Here is a 27,707-nt window from a genome sequence, read left to right as displayed (position 1 = left end):
CACAGACAGAGCAGGAAGCCATTGTTGCCACTGTTAGTTTTCGCAAGTATCTGGCAGATCTGAACTGTCGGGCTTCGGCCTTGAAACTTCGGTTCTGCCTTGGTCAAGTGATATTTTTGGGTCACTGTCTCCTTCAGGGTGCCAGACACCTCAGAAGAAAGTAAAAAAAAATAGCCGTCAGCTCCCTTCCATTCCCAAAAGATGTGACTGAGCTCCAGCGTTTCCTTGGACTATGTACTTATTGTTGTCAGTGGATACCGGACGCATCCCGCATAATGCAACCTCTCTACAAGGCCCTGAAAGACTGTTCAAGATGTGCTGATGATTTTGGCAGATTTCACACATGATACGCTGTTACTACGGAAGACACTGTAGTGCACGGAGCTGCACTCACTCCCTCCCACCCTGTCAGCACAAGAAGCAGAACGTCAGGCTCTGTCTACTGCATGTACTTTGGCCAAGGACAGGCGGGCTCATAAATACACAGACTCACTGTAAGCATTTGGTATTGTTCATGATTTCGGAGCCTATGAACCAATCGAGGATTTGTTACTACCGCCGGGACTCAGTGAAGAATGTTGAAGTTGTTAAAGCCCTCATGGACTCAATCGAATTACCTACCCAGGTGGCCATTATCAAAGTTAAGGAGCACGGTACCATGGAACAGTCCACAGACTGTTGGTAACGCCTCTGCGGATATGCAAGCAAAAGCTGCTGCTCTCCTACCCGTTGAACAGACCATACCAGCTATGGTGACCACACGCTCTCAGCGTAAACAGTTACAAGAAACACTGACTCTACAGGAACCTGATGATCTATGACAGACTGAGGTTTTCTACCAGACCCCGCGAGACCGCTTAATGACGATGCAGAGAATGTCTCCAAAGGAAGAAGTGAAGCAGTGGAAGCTGATGGAGCATGTATGGACAATGGTCTCTGGAAAAAGGACCAACTTGTGTGTTTCCCTAAGCGGATGTACCCTGCTATTGCCATGTGGGCGCATGGGCCCACACATCGAGGTATCTGTCAGACCTGCTAACCAGGTCAACTTCAACGTGTACCCCCGAAGTATCTTGCTAAGCCCGACTATCCTTTCCAAAGGCTCCAGGTGGACCTCATCACGTTGCCGAAGTCTGGAAGGTATGAATATTGAAGACACAAAAGAGAATAGTAAAACCAAAAACACTCAGTTTGAAAAAATGTTGCAGTAATCCGCAAGTGCTAGTAAAAGATGTAAAAAACAGGGTATTTGGTTGATACGTTTTTTGCAAAAAATGTATGCTAAGCTGCTCTACCAATCTTCACGGTATACCCTTATCAGAGCAGTCCTAACTAATGTATGTAATCCCTATCTGATGTATTTAAAAACCTGATCATCTGTATATAACCTGTGTGAACAGGGTTCAGAGAGGAAAAATCCATGTGTGCATACAGAGTAGAACAGCTTTTGTGCAGATAGCCCAAGAGGAGTGGTGGAACTCCCCAGTCTTGTAGACACAAGACATGTTCTCCAGTTGGCCAGAAGCATTCCCCGTTACCAACGTGACTGCAAAGACCACAGCAAAGAAACTGGTGATGGAAGTTATATGCAGATATGGTGTTCCAGAAGTTGCTGAAAGTGACCAAGACCCGGCCTTTCCTTCTCATGTGTATCAGGAGGTTCTGACAATGTTTGGATCCACTGTAGCACTCCGTACCATCCACAATCTAGTGGGAAAGTTAAGAGGCTGAACGGCACACTGAAGGGACAATTGACCAAAATGATGCAGGAGACTACGGCTCCATGGCCAGGGCTCTTACATATTCGTACTACCCCTATTGCAAAATATGGCCTGTCCCCATAGGAGATATTGTTTGGTGCTAGGTTCTCAGTTGTAAATTTTCAGTCTCAGTAGTTGTCAGAAGAAACTGACCGTGCTGTTCAATATGTTATTCAGCTTAGTAAAAAATGTTGCTAACACCCATGTTTTAGTTTCTTTTTCCCTTCCAGATTCAGCAGAAACCGATATTTGTCACAATTTGAAGCCTGGTGGTTTTATGGTCGTGAAAAGCTATGTCAGTAAAACTTGAAGGAAAGAGCACCTGGATCTACGCTTCACACTGCAAAAGAGACCGAACCAGTGCTTAGTCACAGTGGTGATCGAAGGAAAATGTTGTTGTTGTTTTTGGTCCTGAGGCCAGGGGCCATCCTCGACCCTACCTTTCCGGCCCCTATTGTAAATAAGAATTCCGGTGCCACTATTCTCTGGGTAAACCTAACGGCCCCGGTAAATATCTGGTGATTTGATTTCTGCGATGTAGTCAAGTGCCCCGAGACTCAGCGGGTGGTAGAGGGAATTATCCAGTATTATATATGTGTTACCAGAGATAACAATTGTGCTGGGAAGATATTTTCATAATGTGTTTAATAGTGGATACTATGGGAATTTAGGCCATATACAGCTCCAGGATATTAGCTTCAGACCAACCAAGGCCCCCGTTACCAGTACAGCTAAACCAGGCCCAGGTGAACGTTTGCAAAATATAGTTAGCGAAGTAATCCCCATTCCAGGTCTTAGTTGGCAAGAAGTCTTCTCCATAGAAACACAAACAGCCCCAAGGACAAATTTATGGTTAGAATGGGTAAGATACAATGTCAGATTATGTCCCACTAATTCATGAAGCACCTAAACTAAAGGTCCCAGGAGGGATAACCGTATTTGCTGATAATTATACATGTTATAATTCCCATGACACAACAGGTACACCAGTAGGGGTCTTCGAGACAGGGTTCTGCAAAGAGAACAGTTCCCTGGATACTGATTTCCTAACTAAACATACACAGTACATGTACGACATTTATTGGTTGTGTGGAGATGGTAAGCTCCGTCCTAGGTTGCCTAATGCCTGGACAGGTCAATGTACCCTTGTTAAACTAGCAGTTCAAGATTCTACCTTGGGATCCGGAGACACCTGATGAATATACCAGAAAGAGGAGAAGTCTCGATCAGCTCCATATGAGTTATGAAGAAGATCCATTGGTATATGTCGATGGCATTGGAGTACCAAGGGGGGTGCCTGACCAATTTAAAGCCGAGAACCAGATCTATGCTAGCTTTGTTTCTTTAATCCCACAGGTGCAGATTAATAAAATGTTGATTGGATCAATTACATATATTACAGTGAACAAAGGTTTGTCAATTTTACCTCTGATGCTTTCCAGGGTATAGTTGAGGAATTGGGCCCTAACACTAGAATGACCCTCCAAAACTGACTCGCCCTTGATATGATCTTAGCTGAGAAAGTAGGAGTCTGTGGGATGGTGGGAGAGGAATGTTGTACCTATATCCCTCAGAACTCTGGGGTAAATGGAAAGACCATGATAGCCCTTAAAAAGATCAATGGGTTAGCAGCAGAATTAAAAACTAATGCTGGAGTAGACACATCTTTCTTTTCCGGTTGGTTGGGTGGGCTCAAAGGATTCCTTCAACAAGCTTGTCTAGTACTGATTGCCCTTCTTGTAGTTGGATCGATAATCCTCTGTTGTGTTATTCCCCTGTATAAAAAGGTTATCACTGAGGCAACTCCGACTGGCACCTTCCTCAACCAAGAAGTAGACCCACTAGAGTGCGATGGCACTGATCCAGGGGAAATCCCCAAGTACGTCCCCCTCAAGAAGATAGACAAAACCCCCAATTCTCAGATGATGCTAAGAGATTTAGTTTAGGGACAGCGGGAGAACTCCATGTGAAGCTAGTGAAGGGTTCAGCTGCCTGGAGGCCTCTCACAAGGGGAGAGCTTCTGAGGTGTCTGGATGAAGAAATCCACCTCCCCTTTCCCCATCACATGGACAGTCTCGAAGGAACTTTCTTTTTAGGGAAAAACTTAGTGTTTAGGGGGGATTGTCAAGGTAAAAATATATGTCTTTATACACTTTTGTACTTTTATATATTCTTATGCTGTGAAACAATAAGTTTTTCCCTTTATGCTCACTAATGCAAATTTAACTGTATTTAAGATGGCTGCCAGTATTCACCTTTGCCCCACTTTCAGGCTGAAGGAACAAGTTGCACATTCCAGAAGGACAAGTAACATTTCTCTGGAATTCGAAACTGGACAAGATGTAGACAAAGGAAGATTCATCAGAAGATGCCAGAGCCAATCAGAAGGACTGAATACTAGATACATTGCTTAATCCCTGCCTATCCCCGCCCTCTGCACACCTTCCCCCAATAGATCATATAATGCTGTGTATTAGAAAATAAAATCAGTTGCTGTGACGTTCCCACTACGTGTGGACACACGAGCATGCTATGAGTTTGAACCAGCATTGTGTCTGACTCATTCTTATCCGGTACCAACATGCTTTAAATCTGATTTGGAATGACTGGTGGATGAAGGGTATTGTCGTGACGACCCCGACACTATTATTTGTAGCACTGTTACTCAGCATTATGTGATACTATTATTTATGGCACTGTTACTCAGCATTATGTGATACTATTATTTATAGCACTGTTACTCAGCATTATGTAGTACTATTATTTATAGCACTGTTATTCAGCATTATGTGATAATATTATTTAAGGCACTGTTACTCAGCATTATGTGATACTATTATTTATAGCACTGTTACTCAGCATTATGTGATACTATTATTTATAGCACTGTTACTCAGCATTATGTAGTACTATTATTTATAGCACTGTTATTCAGCATTATGTGATGCTATAATTTATAGCACTGTTACTCAGCATTATGTGATACTATTATTTAAGGCACTGTTACTCAGCATTATGTGATACTATTATTAATAGCACTGTTATTCAGCAATATGTAGTACTATTATTTATGACACTGTTATTCAGCATTATGTGATACTATCATTTATAGCACTGTTATTCAGCATTATGTAGCACTATTATTTATGGCACTGTTATTCAGCATCATGTAGTACTATTATTTATGACACTGTTATTCAGCATTATGTAGTACTATTATTTATGACACTGTTATTCAGCATTATGTAGTACTATTATTTATGACACTGTTATTCAGAATTATGTAGTACTATTATTTATGACACTGTTACTCAGCATTACATACTACTATTGATTACACTTTATACTGAGGTTTCTCCTTGTGGAGAGTGACATACTGACTTTGGCATGTCACTCTTCATAAGGAGAAATGTTACCTCTAAGGGTGCGTGTCCACGGTCCAGATTGTCGGCGCTTTGGGCGGAGTGGAAAACCTGCTCCGCCCAAAGCGCCGCCCCCTTCTGTACACACGGTGATTCCGGATGTGTTCATTGAACACATGCGGAATCGCCGCACCCTATACATAGGGCTGTGTTATTTACCTTCCGGAGATGGAGCGTCGCCGCAAGGTAAACAGACATGCTGCGGTCTAAAAAGACGCACCGCATATCCGGGAACTCAGGGCCGCCGGATGCGTGTTCGCACGCATAGAGGAGACGGGATTTCATAAAATCCCCTCCACTATGCAGTAACATCTGGGCGCAGCGGTCAGTCCGCAGCTAATCCGGAAGTAACCTGGCCCGTAGACACATACCCTTAGACCTCAGTCCAGAGCCTCTCACCTAGCCAAATCAGTTCTCACACTTTGTACTGATGAGGGCCAACAGCCCGAAACACAGTGTCTGCGAATTGAGATTCTGATTTGGCTTTTTATCCCAACTCATGTTGCAAGACTCGTTAAAGAGTCGATAGTGACTTGTAGGATCGCTGCTTCCAACAGGTGGCGCTATAGACTTTAAGTCCTCTTCCTCTCTGAAGAGGCAATTTGGATATTACATTTCCAAGAGGAGCATTGCATGGCGAATAAGCCTCCTCACCCTGTCTATGATTAGGTACTACAATAAATAAATCCAGTCTAATTTAGTACACAGAATGAATAAATTACAGACAAAAAATTCCAGTTTAATAATGGCACTCACCAGATCGGCAGAACTCATCGACCTCCTGATGGACCATGTCCTTCACTCGATTGCTGTAGGACAGCCTTGAGTCTTGGTCGTAAGCTTTCAAGGTCTCACTAGAGCTATAGGACTTGGGTTGTAATTTGCTGTCATCACTGTCAGCCGAGGAACTGGTATATCGACGCTCTGTGTCGCGCCGTCTGGTCAGGGATCGGTAAGGTTTCCTCTCTTTCACATCCATGGCACGGTGCTTCTCCTCAACATTGAACAGAATTTTTCTCGGGGAGGGAAGAGAGGAACCGGAGGTGTCACTGTGAACAAGACAAAAACATATCCACAAGATGAGAATAAATTTCATGGACCTCCACTGGGTCTACACAAGACAAACCAAGCATAAAAGAAGAGGTCAAGACAACTCAACCCATTTGCCTGGAGCATGACCAGTCCAACCATCACCAGTGTGATATCACTATGGATTTAGATTAATGTCTGCTGAGGACCTCGTGTCTTGGTGCCACCATTTTGGCCTCATAGATCTAGGGGCATGGCATCAGATGATATCTATTTGCCAGTAGGTAATTCATTTAATGTTCCTTGCTTTACATTACATCAGGGGGCTGTAATGATGGTCCACAGATTTCCCCGATTCTGGTCAACTTCAGGACCCAATGTTAAGAGGCTTCTGGAGGAAGTAGGGTGAAAAATTGGAGAGGTCTGATCTAGGGTTTGTATTGTGTTTTTTTTTCCCCCATCTTGGGTCTCCATTAATTTTGTCATCTGTTCTGGTGTCCAAATTTATTTATGGATCTGAATTAATTTTGAAGTCTGGATAACTTTTGGATTAACATACAGATGCAAAACCTAGAGGATAAAGAAACAAGATAGAAGAAGAAGAATCAACACCTTTAAAATGTCAGCTGGAGAAGGATGTTATCAATACCATGGATGGCAAGAAGAACAAACAAATCAATTTTGGGTCAAATCAACCCAGACATGCCACTGCAAGCAAGGAACACCAAGCTATGATTTGTCTACCTTGGACACATGTAAAGTGACCTCCAAGGATGGAGGAGGACATCATGGTTTGAAGAAAAGAAGGAACAAGGCGAAGAAGAAGACCAACAACTTGATGGCCTGATACCATCAAGATAATGGTAAAGAAGACCCTGGTGGACCTATTTAGGCTTGCAAAAGATAGATTCCTACAGCAGCATTCATCCATCAAGTCACCATTGCTCAAGACTGAGCAGAAGACCATTAAATAAATAAAATGACTTGTCCAGCAAGTATGTTGTTAGCGTAACATTTTCTGTAGCACTCGTAAATGCTTGGGGCAGGGAGATACAGTTTACTATGGGGGTCAAGTAATTTAGAAAATCACCCCTGCTTGGCCTCCATATGGAATAAGATTATTATCTTATAAGCCAGTGACGCTCCCCTACCAACACTGAATCCTACCGGAACACGCACACAACATGCTAATGTCCATAATGATATTAGTTTCCATCCATAATCATATACATCTCAGAAACATATGTGCTGTTCCATATGATCTAACACCATTAATAATAATTATGCATGATGAAAAAATTGCTGACATTTGGGTATGTTGTACATTGCTGCTATTTCATTAAGATTAATGGCAATGAAACCGGGCCAGCTGACAAAGAACACATGGTGAATGGGGACGTCTTACTTTTCACGCAAAATATTTGAACCTGTATTGTTCTCATAGTTTTTCCCATAAAACAACCGCTAACCATGTTTAGATTTTTTCATAGATCTATTTTCTCAAAGACCAACCTGGAGCATGGGTTCTTTTAAAAAATCATGCATAGACCAATATACAAGCCAAGTACTCATCCCAAGACAGCAAGTCCTCAAAAAAGACCTGGTGGACACCAGCTTTGCCATCAAGTAGAAGACTAGAAAAGTATAGAGAATGGGCACAATCTCTGTTGGCTAATATTACATTGATTGTGAATAAGGGATCACTCCAATGATGGGTGAACAGTAGTGATGGATGAGATACTCCATCAAGGATTTGGGTGGGTCTCCTTGATAGAATTTTGCTCGATTCGAGAACCGACCACTCGAGTAGCTTACTGCTCGCTCATCACTGGTGAACAGTACAGAGCCACTGGACATTCACCTTCAAAGTCTTTAGTAGTTCCCTCTCTGGTACATATTCCTTGAATAATGCTTATCGAAATTCCAAGATAATTAATGATTGGCAAAATATTTCCAGAACCAAGATCTTACGAACTATTGAATTCGATAAATCTTTTATTGACTTACAACGATAATTACCTTCCAGTCTTTTAGGGTCTTAGTATGAACATTTATTGTCACTAGGGTACAGAACATGAATAATTTGGGGTTTGAAGACTAGGAGATCTACAAGGGGACAAATAGTGAGTCATAAAGTAAGGTATTCTGGAGTTTGGAACCTTGATGTCCATGTAAATTACTTTCAGATCGCCCATAGACCATGAATGTCTAGGAGGTCCTCGTTCTGCTCTGCAGTGATGTTATAAAATGTACTGCATAGTAGAGCAGCTGTGACTTTACATTGGGATCCGGCCAGTGTCAGACTGAAGAACATTGGGCCCACCAGAGGATTTGATTCTGAGGGCCCACTTTTCTCCCCCACTGAAAAGCCCCATAGCAACTGCAAGGGTTGCACTAAGAACTCTCCGAAAGGTGAAGCCAAGGCCCACCAGAGGATTCTCTGGTTCTCTGGTGGGCCAGTCCAACCCTGGATCTGGCTGTCAGACACAGTTGACTCTTCATAGAGAAGGCAGAGATGGTTTGTTACCGTCTTTGCTTTCTGGATCACTGTATACACAGCGCTAAACAAGTGCTCTATATAAAGAACAAGAAGTGACGACAGGGAGGTGAGCATAGTGAGGGAGCTGCTGGTTCCTAGGAAACACCATCAGCTCTTCTTTGCAGCCAAGAGGCTGAATTTCCACTGTTACTGGGGCTAACAGGGTCTGTACCACAGGACTGGAGTATAGCAAATGTGGTGCCAATATTCAAAAAGGGGACAAAAACTGAACTCGGAAATTATAGGCCAGTAAGCTTAACCTCTACTGTGGGTAAAATCCTGGAGGGCATTCTAAGGGATGCTATGCTGGAGTATCTGAAGAGGAATAACCTCATGACCCAGGATCAGCACGGGTTTACTAGGGACCGTTCATGTCAGACTAATCTGATCAGTTTCTATGAAGAGGTAAGTTCCGGATTGGACCAAGGGAACCCAGTGGATGTAGTGTATATGGACTTTTCAAAAGCTTTTGATACGGTGCCACAAAAAAGGTTGATACATAAAATGAGAATAATGGGGATAGGGGAAAATATGTGCAAGTGGGTTGAGAGCTGGCTCAGGGATAGGAAACAAAGGGTGGTTATTAATGGAGCACACTCGGACTGGGTAGCGGTTAGCAGTAGGGTACCACAGGGGTCAGTATTGGGCCCTCTTCTTTTTAACATATTTATTAATGACCTTGTAGGGGGCATTCAGAGTAGAATTTCAATATTTGCAGATGACACTAAACTCTGCAGGGTAATCAATACAGAGGAGGACAATTTTATATTACAGGATGATTTATGTAAACTAGAAGCTTGGGCTGATAAATGGCAAATGAGCTTTAATGGGGATAAATGTAAGGTCATGCACTAGGGTAGACGTAATAAGATGTATAATTATGTGCTTAATTCTAAAACTCTGGGCAAAACCGTCAATGAAAAAGACCTGGGTGTATGGGTGGATGACAAACTCATTTTCAGGGGCCAGTGTCAGGCAGCTGCTACAAAGGCAAATAAAATAATGGGATGCATTAAAAGAGGCATAGATGCTCATGAGGAGAACATAATTTTACCTCTATACAAGTCACTAGTTCGACCACACTTAGAATACTGTGCACAGTTCTGGTCTCCGGTGTATAAGAAAGACATAGCTGAACTGGAGCGGGTGCAGAGAAGAGCGCCCATATTATTAGAGGACTGGGGGGTCTGCAATACCAAGATAGGTTATTACACTTGGGGCTATTTAGTTTGGAAAAACGAAGACTAAGGGGTGATCTTATGTTAATGTATAAATATATGAGGGGACAGTAGAAAGACCTTTCTGATGATCTTTTTAATCATAGACCTGAAACAGGGACAAGGGGGCATCCTCTGCGGTTGGAGGAAAAAAGGTTTAAGTATAATCACAGACGCGGATTCTTTACTGTAAGAGCAGTGAGACTATGGAACTCTCTGCCGTATGATGTTGTAATGAGTGATTCATTACTTAAATTTAAGAGGGGACTGGATACATTTCTGGAAAGGTATAATGTTACAGGGTATATACACTAGATTCCTTGATAGGGCGTTGATCCAGGGAACTAGTCTGATTGCCGTATGTGGAGTCGGGAAGGAATTTTTTTCCCCAATGTGGAGCTTACTCTTTGCCACATGGGTTTTTTTTGCCTTCCTCTGGATCAACATGTTAGGGCATGTTAGGTTAGGCAATGGGGTGAACTAGATGGACTTAAAGTCTTCCTTCAACCTTAATAACTATGTAACTATGTAATTTACCAGCTCTAGTTATGGGGGAAATCAGATAAAATAAAAGTATGTAAAAGTAATAAAAATATGTTGAAATGCCCACAAAATATCTATTATGACCTTATGGGGGGCACAATGTCATGCATTGTAGAGCAACTACATGCTATATTGCAGCTACGGGAGATGAGAGCCGACTGTCAGACACAGCCAGACTCCCCACAGAGAAGGCTGGCATTCTTTTTCACCGTGTATGACCACTAAATTGCTGTTGATACAGAACAAGTGCTCTGCATAAAGTAATAGGAAGGGCTAATGGCTTTAACTCACCCAGTCTCTGGACCCAGTCAGCTCTGCTATGCAGCTGGAAAGCTGAACTTATCAGCTAAAAAATCAGGTAAAAAAAACCCCAAGTATTTAAATGATTAAATAACCTCTAAAGATATTTTATGACATTATGAAGGTGGGGAGGGGGCATAATGTGTGAAATAAATGGAAAAAAATAAACAGTAGGAAAAAAAATACTTGACACAAAAAAAGGCTGCGGCCAATCCAAATCGCTGTTACTAACCCCCTCACTCCCCCCCCCCCAAAAAAAAAATATATATATATATATATTGAAAGCTAAAGCACTGATATGTATAGTACAAGTGATGAGATGTTCTCAGACTATTAAAAAAAATAAAAAGTAAAAGAAAAAAGTTTTAAAAAATATGAAAATATTAAAAGAAAAAAGCATAAAACTTAAAATCACCTGCTGGCTCCATGAAAAATAAAACAATTTAAAAAAGAAATATACATGTTTGGCATCACCGAGTTTCTAAAAGTCCAGTCTATCAAAATATAAAGTAAATTAATCCAATCGGTAGTGAAAAAAAATTCAAAACTCAAGAATTAAGTTTTTTTTGCCTGCTTCATTATTGAAATAAGTGGCAATCAAAACATGGCACATACTCCAAAATTGGATCAGTAAAAACATCGGCTCAGGGAGCAAAAATTAAGCCCACATACAGCCGCAGATCCCCAAAATGAAAAAGTTACAGGTCTCAGAAAATGGTAACAAACGCAACATTTTTTTTTCTTGACACAAAAAAAAAAAAAAAAGTTATGGCTCTTGGAAGAAAGGGATGGAAAAAAATGAAAAAATAAAATAAACTGGAAAATCGGCATTTCATGAAGGAGTTGTTTATTTATTTTTTATACCGTGATTATTATTAAAAGACAGAAAGATTAAACTTGCAATAGTCAAAAAGGAGCTACGGTGTTTTCAGGAAGAATTTTCGTCAGGCTCGTTATCATCAGAGGCAGGATTACAATAATCGATAACACCTCTCTCCACCAATCACAGTAAGTGATGTCACAGCTCACCTGCTCACAATTGCCTTTGCACACGCTCATTAGATGCTTCAGTACAAACGATCGGTCCAGAATCTGTTCATTGCTGCTAATGTACATGTGCATTTCCTGAATTAACAGAAAGTATGATTCTACAAAAAAAATATCCCTGGTGGCCTGTTTGTGAATAGCAAAAAAATTCCAAAACTTTTATTTCTAACTAGCTGAAGAGCCCGGCGTTGCCTGGGCATAGTAAATATCTGTGGTTAGTTATAGCACCTCACTTCTCTTATTTTCCCATCACGCCTCTCATTTTCCCAATCACATCTTTCATTTTCCCAATCACATTTCTCATTTTCTCCCTCACTCCTCTCATTCCCCCCTAACACTTGTCATTTCGACCTCACATCTGTCATTTTCCGATCACTACACTATTTTCCCTCACTCCTCTCATTTTGCACTCACACCTTTTCATTTTCACCTCACACCTCTCATTTTCACCTCAGTATATACATGTTTGTCATCTCCCTTATATATATTATACACCTGTATGTCATCTCCTATATATAGTATATACCTGTATGTCATCTTCCCTGTATATAGTATATACCTGCTGTGTGTCATCTCCCCTGTATATAGTATATACCTGTATGTCATCTCCTATATATAGTATATACCTGTATGTCATCTCCTCCTATATATAGTATATACCTGTATGTCATCTCCTCTTATATATAGTATATACCTGTATGTCATCTCCTCCTGTATATAGTATATACCTGTGTGTCATCTCCCCTGTATATAGTATATATCTGTGTGTCATCTCCTCCTGTATATAGTATATACCTGTATGTCATCTTCTATATATAGCATATACCTGTATGTCATCTCCTCCTGTATATAGTATGTACCTGTATGTCATCTCCTCCTCTATATAGTATATACCTGTATGTCATCTCTCCTGTATATAGTATATATCTGTGTGTCATCTCCCCTGTATATAGTATATACCTGTGTGATCTCCTGTATTAGACCTCGTTCACACGTTATTTGCTCAGTATTTTTACCTCAGTATTTGTAAGATAAATTGGCAGCCTGATAAATCCCCAGCCAACAGGAAGCCCTCCCCCTGGCAGTATATATTAGCTCACATATACACATAATAGACAGGTCATGTGACTGACAGCTGCCGTATTTCCTATATGGTACATTTGTTGCTCTTGTAGTTTGTCTGCTTATTAATCAGATTTTTATTTTTGAAGGCTAATACCAGACTTGTGTGTGTTTTAGGGCGAGTTTCGTTTGTCAAGTTGTGTGTGTTGAGTTGTGTGTGGCGACATGCATGTAGCGACTTTTGTGAGATGAGTTTTGTGCGGCAACATGCGTGTAGCAACTTTTTGTGTGTCGAGTTGCATGTGACAGGTTAGTGTAGCAAGTTGTGTGCAGCAAGTTTTGCGCATGGCGAGTTTTGTGCGTGGTGAGTTTTATGTCTGGTGCCTTTTGAGTATGTGCAAGTTTTGTGTGAGGCAACTTTTGCATGTGTTGCAAATTTTGTGCATGTGGCAATTTTTCCGCGTGTGCAAGTTTTGCGTGTGGCGAGTGTTCCATGAGGTGAGTTTTGCACTTGTGGCGAGTTTTGCGTGAGCCTAGTTTTTGCATGTGGCGAGTTTTGCGCGTGGCGAGTTTTGAGCGGCGACTTTTGTGTTTCGACTTTTATGTGGCATGGTTGGTGTATGTGTGGTGAAATGTGTGCTGAGGGTAATATGTGTTCAAGCACGTGGTAGTGTGTGGCGCATTTTGTGTTTCGACTTTTATGTGGCGAGGTTGGTGTATTTGTGGTGAAATGTGTGCTGAGGGTGGTATATGTGTTCAAGCACGTGGTAGTGTGTGGCCCATTTTGTGTGTGTGTTCATATCCCCGTGTGTGGTGAGTATCTCATGTCGGGGCCCCACCTTAGCAACTGATCGGTATATACTCTTTGGCGCCATCGCTCTCATTCTTTAAGTCCCCCTTGTTCACATCTGGCAGTTGTCAATTTGCCTCCAACACTTTTCCTTTCACTTTTCCCCATTATGTAGATAGGGGAAAAATAGTTTGGTGAATTGGAACGCGCGGGGTTAAAATTTCACCTCACAACGTAGCCTATGACGCTCGCAGGGTCCAGACGTGTGACTGTGCAAAATTTTGTGGCTGTAGCTGCGACGCCTCCAACACTTTTCCTTTCACTTTTTTCCCCATTATGTAGATAGGGGCAAAATTGTTTGGTGAATTGGAACGCGCGGGGTTAAAATTTCGCCTCACAATATAGCCTATGACGCTCTCGGGGTCCAGACGTGTGACTGTGCAAAATTTTGTGGCTGTAGCTGCGACGGTGCAGATGCCAATCCCGGACATACATACACACACACACATACACACACACACACACACACACACACACACACACACACACACACACACACACACACACACACACACACACACACACACACACACACACACATTCAGCTTTATATAGTAGATAAAGACAATGTGAAAAAATAAATAAAAAAGCATTTTAAGAAAATCTGACTTAAGCAGTAGGACGATGTCTGATGATACGTTCCCTTTTAAATCCTAAAACCCAAAATTTTCCCTAACGATTTCCCCCTTAGGAGCTGGGCTATTATTCTACATAAAGCCGCCAACAGCATCAATTCACACATTGGCGATACACGATCCTCTCCCGTTAAATAGTCGTTTAGTTACGGTTGAGCTCCTGGATTCAGTTTCTTTCAGGGAAGGAAATTAATAAGAAAATACCTTCTTTCACAAGCACCATGTAAATAAAAAATATTGAAGGCCGAAGAGAAAAAAAAAAAAAATGAAAAGGCAATTTGTAAAAATGAAAAAATGAAAAAGTGCGAGAATAAATATTAACCAAGTGTGAACGGCCGCATATTAGACGAGAACAAACAGCGCTTTAATGACAGACTCTTATTACTTGTTAAAAGGGCAAACACGCACGCGAAAAAGTGTCCCTTCAATCTGCGGCCGCACATAATAAAACACCTCCTGGTTTCCTAAACACACTCCAAAAGCCAATTGAATCCCTATTAAGTAGCCGGCGCTAACAATAAACAGTCATTCCAGCAGTATCACACATCATTTCACTTCTGTGGGGTTAGACGACGAAACGATGGAATGGACGAAATGCGTCACATACTCTGAACCCACAGCTGGCCTCCAGCCACAAGGCCGCATTATGGGAGGACGGCAGTCAGGGAGCGGCCGCAGCCACGAGGAAGAACACAGGCTCATCTAAGGGCAGCAAAAAGGGCATGGAGGTAGTCTGAGTGCCTGACATAGTGATTCTACCAGCAGAATAGCGAGTGCAGCTCTGGGGTATAATACTGGATGTAACTCAGGATCAGTAATGTATGTACACAGTGACTGCACCAGCAGAATAGTGAGTGCAGCTCTGGGGTATAATACAGGAGGTAACTCAGGATCAGTAATGTAATATATGTACACAGTGACTGCACCAGCAGAATAGCGAGTGCAGCTCTGGAGTGTAATACAGGAGGTAATTCAGGATCAGTAATGTAATGTATGTACACAGTGATTGCACCAGCAGAATAGTGAGTGCAGCTCTGGGGTATAATACAGGAGGTAACTCAGGATCAGTAATGTAATATATGTACACAGTGACTGCACCAGCAGAATAGCGAGTGCAGCTCTGGAGTGTAATACAGGAGGTAATTCAGGATCAGTAATGTAATGTATGTACACAGTGATTGCACCAGCAGAATAGCGAGTGCAGCTCTGGGGTATAATACAGGAGGTAACTCAGGATCAGTAATGTAATATATGTACACAGTGACTGCACCAGCAGAATAGCGAGTGCAGCTCTGGAGTGTAATACAGGAGGTAATTCAGGATCAGTAATGTAATGTATGTACACAGTGACTGCACCAGCAGAATAATGAGTGCAGCTCTGGAGTATAATACAGGCTGTAACTCAGGATCAGTAATGTAATGTATGTACACAGTGACTGCACCAGCAGAATAGCGAGTGCAGCTCTGGAGTATAATACAGGATGTAACTCAGGATTAGTAATGTAATGTATGTACACAGTGACTGCACCAGCAGAATAATGATTGCAGCTCTGGAGTATAATACAGGCTGTAACTCAGGATCAGTAATGTAATGTATGTACACAGTGACTGCACCAGCAGAATAGCGAGTGCAGCTCTGGAGTATAATACAGGATGTAACTCAGGATCAGTAATGTAATGTATGTACACAGTGACTGCACCAGCAGAATAATGAGTGCAGCTCTGGAGTATAATACAGGCTGTAACTCAGGATCAGTAATGTAATGTATGTACACAGTGACTGCACCAGTAGAATAGCGAGTGCAGCTCTGGAGTATAATACAGGATGTAACTCAGGATTAGTAATGTAATGTATGTACACAGTGACTGCACCAGCAGAATAGTGAGTGCAGCTCTGGAGTATAATACAGGATGTAACTCAGGATTAGTAATGTAATGTATGTACACAGTGACTGCACCAGCAGAATAGCGAGTGCAGCTCTGGAGTATAATACAGGATGTAACTCAGGATTAGTAATGAAATGTATGTACACAGTGACTGCACCAGCAGAATAGTGAGTGCAGCTCTGGAGTATAATACAGGATGTAACTCAGGATTAGTAATGTAATGTATGTACACTGACTGCACCAGCAGAATAGTGAGTGCAGCTCTGGGGTATAATACTGGATGTAACTCAGGATCAGTAATGTAATGTATGTACACAGTGACTGCACCAGCAGAATAGTGAGTGCAGCTCTGGGGTATAATACAGGATGTAACTCAGGATCAGTAATGTAATGTATGTACACAGTGACTGCACCAGCAGAATAGTGAGTGCAGCTCTGGGGTATAATACAGGATGTAACTCAGGATCAGTAATGTAATGTATGTACACAGTGACTGCACCAGCAGAATAGTGACTGCAGCTCTGGAGCATAATACAGGATGTAACTCAGGATCAGTAATGTAATGTATGTACACAGTGACGGCAACAGCAGAATAGTGAGTGCAGCTCTGGAGCATAATACGGGATGTAACTCAGGATCAGTAATGCAATGTATGTACACTGTGACTGCACCAGCAGAATAGTGAGTGCAGCACTGGAGTATAATGCAGGATGTAACTCAGGATCAGTAATGTAATGTATGTACGCAGTGACTTCACCAGCAGAATAGTGAGTGCAGCTCTGGAGTATAATACAGGATGTAACTCAGGATCAGTAATGTAATGTATGTACACAGTGACTGCACCAGCAGAATAGTGAGTGCAGCTCTGGGGTATAATACAGGATGTAACTCAGGATCAGTAATGTAATGTGTGTACACAGTAACGTCACCAGCAGAATAGTGAGTGCAGCTCTGGAGCATAATACAGGATGTAACTCAGGATCAGTAATGCAATGTATGTACACTGTGACTGCACCAGCAGAATAGTGAGTGCAGCTCTGGAGTATAATACAGAATGTAACTCGGGATCAGTAATGTAATGTATGTACACAGTGACTGCACCAGCAGAATAGTGAGTGCAGCTCTGGGGTATAATACAGGATGTAACTCAGGATCAGTAATGTAATGTATGTATCAGTCGCCCCGCCAGGGCAATGTGGATACTTGGTACTGGGTTCGGTCGCGCTTAAAGGGGATGTCACGGTGGCTGCGACCCAGTCCGTGGCACTGGGACTCAATTGAAGGGGACCGGTATTTTAAGGGGAATTGTAAATAAAGTCTATTGTTCATTGCGCCACCTGTGTTTTTCGGTCAGTAGGGACCGAAACCGCTTAAAGGGGTCCTCTGGGGTGATGGTATGGCGACCAGATGGTGACGCTTCCCACAGGTGAAGTGAGGTTCCCAGGGATCCCAAGGTGAGGGCAACAATGATGGTGTATACCGATAAATAAAGAAGGACACCGTATAATAGTCTTTACCTGGTTTACTGATGGTAGCAGTCAGCCTCAATCTAGGGTATCAGGTACAGGTGTCGCGGTGGTCCGGCCGGCCTGGAGGCAATAGATAAATTCCCTTTCCAGTTGAGATCGGTGAGCCTTTCCTGCTAACGCTGGGGTCCTCGCTGCCTGAAGCTTGCTGGCAAGGTACCCCTCCTTTCCCCTGTCCTGGGACAGGTACCTGTATGGCGGGCAGCTTGAGCCGGTTTACAGGGTCTCTATCATGATCCGGGCCCTTCAGGTGCTGCTGCGTCTTCAGGTGTGGTGTGGGCAAATCCCATACAGTTCTTAGCCCTTCAGTTCTGTTGTGCGCCCTGGAGAGGATTTTTGATTTGGCTTTTTTTAAATCCTGCTTAGCAGTGCCTCATCATTTCATCCCTATTTTTTTGTTGCACAAATCACAATAGGTGATGTCACAGCTCACCTCCTCCTCCTCCTCCTGTACAATGACTGATAACACCTGTATATACAGTAGATAACACAGGATCCACCATTCACAATAGGTGATGTCACAGCTCACCTCCTCCTCCTCCTGTACAATGACTGATAACACCTCTATATACAGTAGATAACACAGGATCCACCATTCACAATAGATGTCACAGCTCACCTCCTCCTCCTGTACAATGACTGATAACACCTCTATATACAGTAGATAACACAGGATCCACCATTCACAATAGATGTCACAGCTCACCTCCTCCTCCTGTACAATGACTGATAACACCTCTATATACAGTAGATAACACAGGATCCACCATTCACAATAGGTGATATCACAGCTCACCTCCTCCTCCTGTACAATGACTGATAACACCTCTATATACAGTAGATAACACAGGATCCACCATACACAATAGGTGATGTCACAGCTCACCTCCTCCTCCTCCTGTACAATGACTGATAACACCTCTATATACAGTAGATAACACAGGATCCACCATTCACAATAGGTGATGTCCCAGCTCACCTCCTCCTCCTCCTGTACAATGACTGATAACACCTCTATATACAGTAGATAACACAGGATCCACCATTCACAATAGATGTCACAGCTCACCTCCTCCTCCTGTACAATGACTGATAACACCTCTGTATACAGTAGATAACACAGGATCCACCATACACAATAGGTGATGTCACAGCTCACCTCCTCCTCCTCCTGTACAATGACTGATAACACCTCTATATACAGTAGATAACACAGGATCCACCATTCACTATAGGTGATGTCACAGCTCACCTCCTCCTCCTGTACAATGACTGATAACACCTCTATATACAGTAGATAACACAGGATCCACCATTCACAATAGGTGAAGTCACAGCTCACCTCCTCCTCCCTTCTGAACATTTTTTCAAAATTAACATAAAAATCTGATTCTAACAATGTGTCTTGCATGTTCTGTGTGTTTGCTGTTTTCTTTACAGTCTTACACATACAAATATTGTGCACACTGGTAAGACCTGTCCTGTTATAATGTCACCACCACCAACAACATCACATCTGCAAATCCAAAAGTCCATTACCCAACAAATCCGTTCTTGCCTAAACTAATAGGATTTTCTTGACTGATTAGCTTAATGCTGCGTTCTGTCCTGGTTTTGCAGATGGGTCTCACTGGTAAATTGCACTTCAACGATTCCTTCCTACTGATCAGATCTAGAACGCTCACATAAAATATGATTTTCCAGCTCAGAGCTCGTAAATCTCACTAATTCCTCACATCTGTGTTAATAAGATTAATGATTAGGCACAAAGTGAGCAGCGGCCACCGATCCATAGAGGGAAACGGGAAGCCAGAGGAAACCGGAGCACAGAGGGTTACTGGGCCGTAGAAGAGAGCGCCCCCGAGTACACAACCAGAGTGACCCCAAGTCATGTTAGACTTATAAAAAGTGTCATCATCCTGTACCCCGAGTGTCAGTGCCATTATCCTGTACCCCGAGTGTCAGTGTCATCGTCCTGTACCCCGAGTGTCAGTGTCATTATCCTGTACCCCGAGTGTCAGTGTCATTATCCTGTACCCCGAGTGTCAGTGTCATTATCCTGTACCCCGAGTGTCAGTGTCATTATCCTGTACCCCGAGTGTCAGTGTCATTATCCTGTACCCCGAGTGTCAGTGTCATCGTCCTGTACCCCGAGTGTCAGTGTCATTATCCTGTACCCCGAGTGTCAGTGTCATTATCCTGTACCCCGAGTGTCAGTGTCATTATCCTGTACCCCGAGTGTCAGTGTCATTATCCTGTACCCTGAGTGTCAGTGTCATCGTCCTGTACCCCGAGTGTCAGTGTCATTATCCTGTACCCCGAGTGTCAGTGTCATTATCCTGTACCCCGAGTGTCAGTGTCATTATCCTGTACCCAGAGTGTCAGTGTCATTATCCTGTACCCCGAGTGTCAGTGTCATTATCCTGTACCCAGAGTGTCAGTGTCATTATCCTGTACCCCGAGTGTCAGTGTCATTATCCTGTACCCTGAGTGTCAGTGTCATCGTCCTGTACCCCGAGTGTCAGTGTCATTATCCTGTACCCCGAGTGTCAGTGTCATTATCCTGTACCCCGAGTGTCAGTGTCATTATCCTGTACCCAGAGTGTCAGTGTCATTATCCTGTACCCCGAGTGTCAGTGTCATTATCCTGTACCCCGAGTGTCAGTGTCATTATCCTGTACCCCGAGTGTCAGTGTCATTATCCTGTACCCCGAGTGTCAGTGTCATTATCCTGTACCCAGAGTGTCAGTGTCATTATCCTGTACCCCGAGTGTCAGTGTCATTATCCTGTACCCAGAGTGTCAGTGTCATTATCCTGTACCCCGAGTGTCAGTGTCATTATCCTGTACCCCGAGTGTCAGTGTCATTATCCTGTCCCCAGAGTGTCAGTGTCATTATCCTGTACCCCGACTGTCAGTGTCATTATCCTGTACCCTGAGTGTCAGTGTCATCGTCCTGTACCCCGAGTGTCAGTGTCATTATCCTGTACCCCGAGTGTCAGTGTCATTATCCTGTACCCCGAGTGTCAGTGTCATTATCCTGTACCCAGAGTGTCAGTGTCATTATCCTGTACCCCGAGTGTCAGTGTCATTATCCTGTACCCCGAGTGTCAGTGTCATTATCCTGTACCCCGAGTGTCAGTGTCATTATCCTGTACCCCGAGTGTCAGTGTCATTATCCTGTACCCAGAGTGTCAGTGTCATTATCCTGTACCCCGAGTGTCAGTGTCATTATCCTGTACCCAGAGTGTCAGTGTCATTATCCTGTACCCCGAGTGTCAGTGTCATTATCCTGTACCCCGAGTGTCAGTGTCATTATCCTGTCCCCAGAGTGTCAGTGTCATTATCCTGTACCCCGAGTGTCAGTGTCATTATCCTGTACCCAGAGTGTCAGTGTCATTATCCTGTACCCCGAGTGTCAGTGTCATTATCCTGTACCCTGAGTGTCAGTGTCATCGTCCTGTACCCCGAGTGTCAGTGTCATTATCCTGTACCCAGAGTGTCAGTGTCATTATCCTGTACCCCGAGTGTCAGTGTCATTATCCTGTACCCAGAGTGTCAGTGTCATTATCCTGTACCCAGAGTGTCAGTGTCATTATCCTGTACCCCGAGTGTCAGTGTCATTATCCTGTACCCCGAGTGTCAGTGTCATTATCCTGTACCCTGAGTGTCAGTGTCATCGTCCTGTACCCCGAGTGTCAGTGTCATTATCCTGTACCCCGAGTGTCAGTGTCATTATCCTGTCCCCCGAGTGTCAGTGTCATTATCCTGTCCCCAGAGTGTCAGTGTCATTATCCTGTACCGAGAGTGTCAGTGTCATTATCCTGTACCCAGAGTGTCAGTGTCATTATCCTGTACCCCGAGTGTCAGTGTCATTATCCTGTACCCTGAGTGTCAGTGTCATCGTCCTGTACCCCGAGTGTCAGTGTCATTATCCTGTACCCAGAGTGTCAGTGTCATTATCCTGTACCCCGAGTGTCAGTGTCATTATCCTGTACCCAGAGTGTCAGTGTCATTATCCTGTACCCCGAGTGTCAGTGTCATTATCCTGTCCCCAGAGTGTCAGTGTCATTATCCTGTACCCCGAGTGTCAGTGTCATTATCCTGTCCCCCGAGTGTCAGTGTCATTATCCTGTCCCCAGAGTGTCAGTGTCATTATCCTGTACCCCGAGTGTCAGTGTCATTATCCTGTACCCAGAGTGTCAGTGTCATTATCCTGTACCCCGAGTGTCAGTGTCATTATCCTGTACCCAGAGTGTCAGTGTCATTATCCTGTACCCCGAGTGTCAGTGTCATTATCCTGTCCCCCGAGTGTCAGTGTCATTATCCTGTACCCCGAGTGTCAGTGTCATTATCCTGTCCCCAGAGTGTCAGTGTCATTATCCTGTACCCCGAGTGTCAGCGTCATTATCCTGTACCCCGAGTGTCAGCGTCATTATCCTGTACCACGAGTGTCAGTGTCATTATCCTGTACCCCGAGTGTCAGTGTCATTATCCTGTACCCCGAGTGTCAGTGTCATTATCCTGTACCCCGAGTGTCAGTGTCATCATCCTGTACCTCGAGTGTCAGTGTCATTATCCTGTACCCCAACTATCAGTGTCATTATCCTGTACCCGGATTGTTAGTGTCATTATCCTGTATTATCCTTATTGATTCTGAATGTTGACCATTACACCCCAGAAACGGACTCCCCATTGTCAGGGTACCATTCTTTGGCCTCTGACTTTATATCTTGTGCTCTGGAGAGGACAGGGTGTCATTAGTACACTGACATAAGCTTCAGACACAAAGAATCAGACAGATAATGCACTCTCAGTTCTGACCAGCAGTGGCATGGTGGCGCCACTAATCTGCTCTGATTGCTCCTGCATGCTGATGCGGCCTGCGCCCGTGCAGCACTAATGGGCTCCTTACTAGCAGCAGACGCTCTGTACCAAGGTAACCAGACACTCAGACTGCTGGGTGGTCGGTAACCTCGGCAATAAACTACACTATAAAGATAAATATCCCACCATTAGGGCCCCTTTCCACTTGTGAGAAAAACGGACGAGTGCAATCCGATAAAAAATCGGATTGCACTCGGACCAATGTTAATCAATAGGTGACACTCCATTTGCGATTTTTTTCCCAGCCGAAATCGGACTGAGAAAAATCTGTGTCGGCTGAGAAAAAAATCGCAGCATGCTGCGTATTGCTGAGATTCTCGGACGAGACTCGCCAATGCAAGTCAATGGGTGCGAGAAAAAAAACGCACAGCACTCGCACCATGCGAGTGCTGTCCGATTTTTACGCACCCGTGTCCTTAGAAAAGCCGGCAATTCAGCGCAGAGTACAGTAAAATCACACTGACATGTTAGATTAGAGTAGACATATACACATAGAATAGGTATATATACATATATATATGTCAGGGAGACACCTATATATATATATTTATATTTAATGCAGCGTGAGACAGCTTTAAAGCTGGTAATTCAATTACCGGCTTTTGCTTTCTCCTTCCTATACCCGACATGATATGAGACCTGGTTTACATACAGTAAACCATCTCATATCACCATTTTTTTTGCATATTCCACACTACTAATGTCAGTAGTATGTATATGCAAAATTTGGCCGTTCTAGCTATTATATTTAAGGGTTAAATGGCGGAAAAAATTGGCGTGGGCTCCCGCGCAATTTTCTCCGCCAGAGTAGTAAAGCCAGTGACTGAGGGCAGATATTAATAGCCTGGAGAGGGTCCATGGTTATTGGCCCCCCCCTGGCTAAAAATATCTGCCCCCAGCCACCCCAGAAAAGGCACATCTGGAAGATGCGCCTATTCTGGCACTTGGCCACTCTCTTCCCATTCCCGTGTAGCGGTGGGATATGGGGTAATGAAGGGTTAATGCCACCTTGCTATTGTAAGGTGACATTAAGCCTAATTAATAATGGAGAGGCGTCAATTATGACACCTATCCATTATTAATCCAATTGAATGAAAGGGTTAAAAAAAACACACACACATTATTAAAAATTATTTTAATGAAATAAAAACAAAGGTTGTTGTAATATTTTATTTAACGCCCTATCCAATCACTGAAGACCCTCGATCTGTAAATAAAAAACATAATAAACCAACAATATACATACCTTCCGAGGATCTGTAAAGTCCAACGATGTAAATCCTTCTGAAGGGGTTAAAACATTTTGCAGCAAGGAGTTCTGCTAATGCAACGCTACTCCTCGCTGCAAAACCCCAGGGAATGAAGGTAAAGTAGGTCAATGACCTATATTTACCTGCATTTGCGGTGAGGCGCCCTCTGCTGGCTGTTCATAGATCGTGGGAACTTTCCTAGAAAGCCTGGGAGCTTTCAAGGAAAGCTCCCACGATCTATTAACAGCCAGCAGAGGGCGCCTCACCGCAAATGCAGGTAAATATAGGTCATTGACCTACTTTACCTTCATTCCCTGGGGTTTTGCAGCGAGGAGTAGCGTTGCATTAGCAGAACTCCTTGCTGCAAAATGTTTTAACCCCTTCAGAAGGATTTACATCGTTGGACTTTACAGATCCTCGGAAGGTATGTATATTGTTGGTTTATTATGTTTTTTTATTTACAGATCGAGGGTCTTCAGTGATTGGATTGGGCGTTAAATAAAATATTACAACAACCTTTGTTTTTATTTCATTAAAATAATTTTTAATAATGTGTGTGTGTTTTTTTTAACCCTTTCATTCAATTGGATTAATAATGGATAGGTGTCATAATTGACGCCTCTCCATTATTAATTAGGCTTAATGTCACCTTACAATAGCAAGGTGGCATTAACCCTTCATTACCCCATATCCCACCGCTACACGGGAATGGGAAGAGAGTGGCCAAGTGCCAGAATAGGCGCATCTTCCAGATGTGCCTGTTCTGGGGTGGCTGGGGGCAGGTATTTTTAGCCAGGGGGGGCCAATAACCGTGGACCCTCTCCAGGCTATTAATATCTGCCCTCAGTCACTGGCTTTACTACTATGGCGGAGAAAATTGCGCGGGAGCCCACGCCAATTTTTTCCGCCATTTAACCCTTAAATATAATAGCTAGAACGGCCAAATTTTGCATATACATACTACTGACATTAGTAGTGTGGAATATGCAAAAAAAATGGTGATATGAGATGGTTTACTGTATGTAAACCAGGTCTCATATCATGTCGGGTTTAGGAAGGAGAAAGCAAAAGCCGGTAATTGAATTACCAGCTTTAAAGCTCTCTCACGCTGCATTAAATATATATATATATATAGGTGTCTCCCTGACATATATATATGTATATATACCTATTCTGTGTGTATATATCTACTCTAATCTAACATGTCAGTGTGATTTTACTGTACTCTGCGCTGAATTGCCGGCTTTTCTAAGGAGACCCGTGCGTAAAAATCGGACAGCAATACGGATGTCATACGGATGTTGCGATAAAAAAATCGCATGACACTTGCATGACACTCGCATGGCACTTGCAGACGTTACATCAGTTTTTTCGGTCCGTAAATCGGACCATTTTTTTCTCACACAAGTGGAGATGAGCCCTTATTGGAACAAAGTTGGTTTTTATACGGAGTAAAGTGCAAGGTCGCATCTACACACTACAACTCAAGACAACTGCATCAATGGGATTGTACGAGATGATCACAGGTGTGGGTTTGTTACAATGTATCAATAAAAGAAGCCAACTTTTAGATTGTGCTGATTGCTTCATTTATACACATTGTAACAAACCTGCAGCTTTATTAGCATAAAAAGGTCAGGCCAGGTCTCCAACTTTTCTATACTTTATGTATGCATTCACCCGCAGCAAACACTGGCCGAATAATGGAGAAGGCAGCAGACTGTTGTCACCAATATATATATATATACTGCTCACAAAATAAAGGGAACACTAAAATCCCACATGCTAGATATCTCTGAATGAAATATTCCAGTTGCAAATTTTTATTCATTGCATAGTGGAATGTGTTCAGAACAATAAAACATAACAATTATCAATGTAAATCACAACTAATATCCCACGGAGGTCTGGAGTTGGAATGATGCTCAAAATCAAAGTGGAAAATTAAGTTACAGGCTGATCCAACTTCAGTGGAAATGCCGCATGACAAGGAAATGATGCTCAGTAGTGTGTGTGGCCTCCTCGTGCCAGTATGACCTCCCTACAAGGCCTGGGCATACTCCTGATGAGGCGGCAGATCGTCTCCTGAGGGATCTCCTCCCAGACCTGGACTAAAGCATCCGCCAACTCCTGGACAGTCTGTGGTGCAACGTGACATTGGTGGATGGAGCGAGACATGATGTCCCAGATGTGTTCAATCGGATTCAGGTCTGGGGAACGGGCGGGCCAGTCCATAGCTTCAATGCCTTCATATTGCAGGAACGGCTGACACACTCCAGCCACATGAGGTCTGGCATTGTCCTGCATTAGGAGGAACCCAGGGCTGTTATGACCTGGTGGTTAGGAGCACCAGAAATGACCTGATAGTTAAAACTCTCACAGGACAAGCTCTGAGATGTGGGAGCTCTGCTGACCGCAATCCCTAATCCTATCACACACACTAGAAATAGCCGTGGTGCGCTCCTGACGCTCCCTAGGCGCCTCGTCACAGCCTAAGAGCTAGCTAGCCCTAGAGATAGAAAATAAAGCCTACCTTGCCTCAGAGAAATTCCCCAAAGGAAAAGGCAGCCCCCCACATATATTGACTGTGAGTAAAGATGAAAGTCACAAACGCAGAAATGAAACAGGTTTCAGCAAAGGGAGGCCAGACTTACTAAATAGACAGAGGATAGGAAAGGTAGCTTTGCGATCAGCACAAAAAACTACAAAAGACCACGCAGAGTGTGCAAAAAGACCTCCGCACCAACTAACGGTGCGGAGATGCCACTCTGCATCCCAGAGCTTCCAGCTAGCAAGACAAAATCATGATATCCAGCTGGACAAGAAAACAATGAACGAATTAGATACTATCAGGAACTTAGCTTCTGCTGGAGTAGACGGGTGACCAGAAAGATCCAAGAGCGAACTGAAACAATGCAGAAACATTGACAGCTGGCATGGAGTAACGATCTAAGTGGAGTTAAATAGAGAAGCCAACCAAAGGATAAAGCACGTCACCTGTGTAAGGAACCTCAGAAGCAGCAGCTCCACTGACAGCCACCAGAGGGAGCCCACGGACAGAACTCACCGAAGTACCATTCACGACCACAGGAGGGAGCTTGACAACAGAATTCACAACAGTACCCCCCCCCTTGAGGAGGGGTCACCGAACCCTCACCAGAGCCCCCAGGCCGATCAGGATGAGCCAAATGAAAGGCACAAACTAAATCGGCAGCATGAACATCAGAGGCAAAAACCCAGGAAATGTCTTCCTGACCATACCCTTCCACTTGACCAGGTACTGGAGTTTCCGTCTCGAAACACGAGAATCCAAAATCTTCTCCACCACATACTCCAACTCCCCCTCGACCAACACCGGGGCAGGAGGATCAACGGAGGGAACCATAGGCGCCACGTATCTCCGCAACAACGACCTATGGAACACATTATGGATGGCAAAAGAAGCTGGAAGGTCCAAATGAAATGACACAGGATTAAGAACTTCAGAAATCTTATATGGCCCAATGAAACGAGGCTTAAACTTAGGAGAGGAAACCTTCATAGGAACATGACGAGATGACAACCAAACCAAATCCCCAACACGAAGTCGGGGACCAACACAGCGCCGGCGGTTAGCGAAATGTTGAGCCTTCTCCTGGGACAATGTCAAATTGTCCACCACATGAGTCCAAATCTGCTGCAACCTGTCCACCACAGTATCCACACCAGGACAGTCCGAAGGCTCAACCTGCCCTGAAGAGAATCGAGGATGGAA

General features: G+C 43.5%; 1 protein-coding gene across 2 annotated transcripts in view; it reads right to left on the bottom strand.

The window, feature by feature from the left end:
* TENM4 (teneurin transmembrane protein 4) overlaps positions 1–27,707 on the bottom strand; it is a 1,627,060-nt gene that overhangs the window by 720,810 nt on the left and 878,543 nt on the right. Inside the window, exon 5 of one of the 2 annotated variants that reach the window (XM_069759344.1) lies at positions 5,939–6,231. In XM_069759344.1, the coding sequence (XP_069615445.1) occupies positions 5,939–6,161 (223 nt within the window). In that variant the 5' untranslated portion in view covers positions 6,162–6,231. Of the gene's footprint in view, positions 1–5,938; positions 6,413–27,707 lie in introns of those variants that run through there. The other variant, XM_069759343.1, reaches the window with a different exon arrangement.

Source organism: Ranitomeya imitator, chromosome 3 (assembly GCF_032444005.1).
Source record: "Ranitomeya imitator isolate aRanImi1 chromosome 3, aRanImi1.pri, whole genome shotgun sequence".
NCBI lineage: Eukaryota > Metazoa > Chordata > Amphibia > Anura > Dendrobatidae > Ranitomeya > Ranitomeya imitator.
This window is presented reverse-complemented; position numbering and strand designations above follow the sequence as displayed.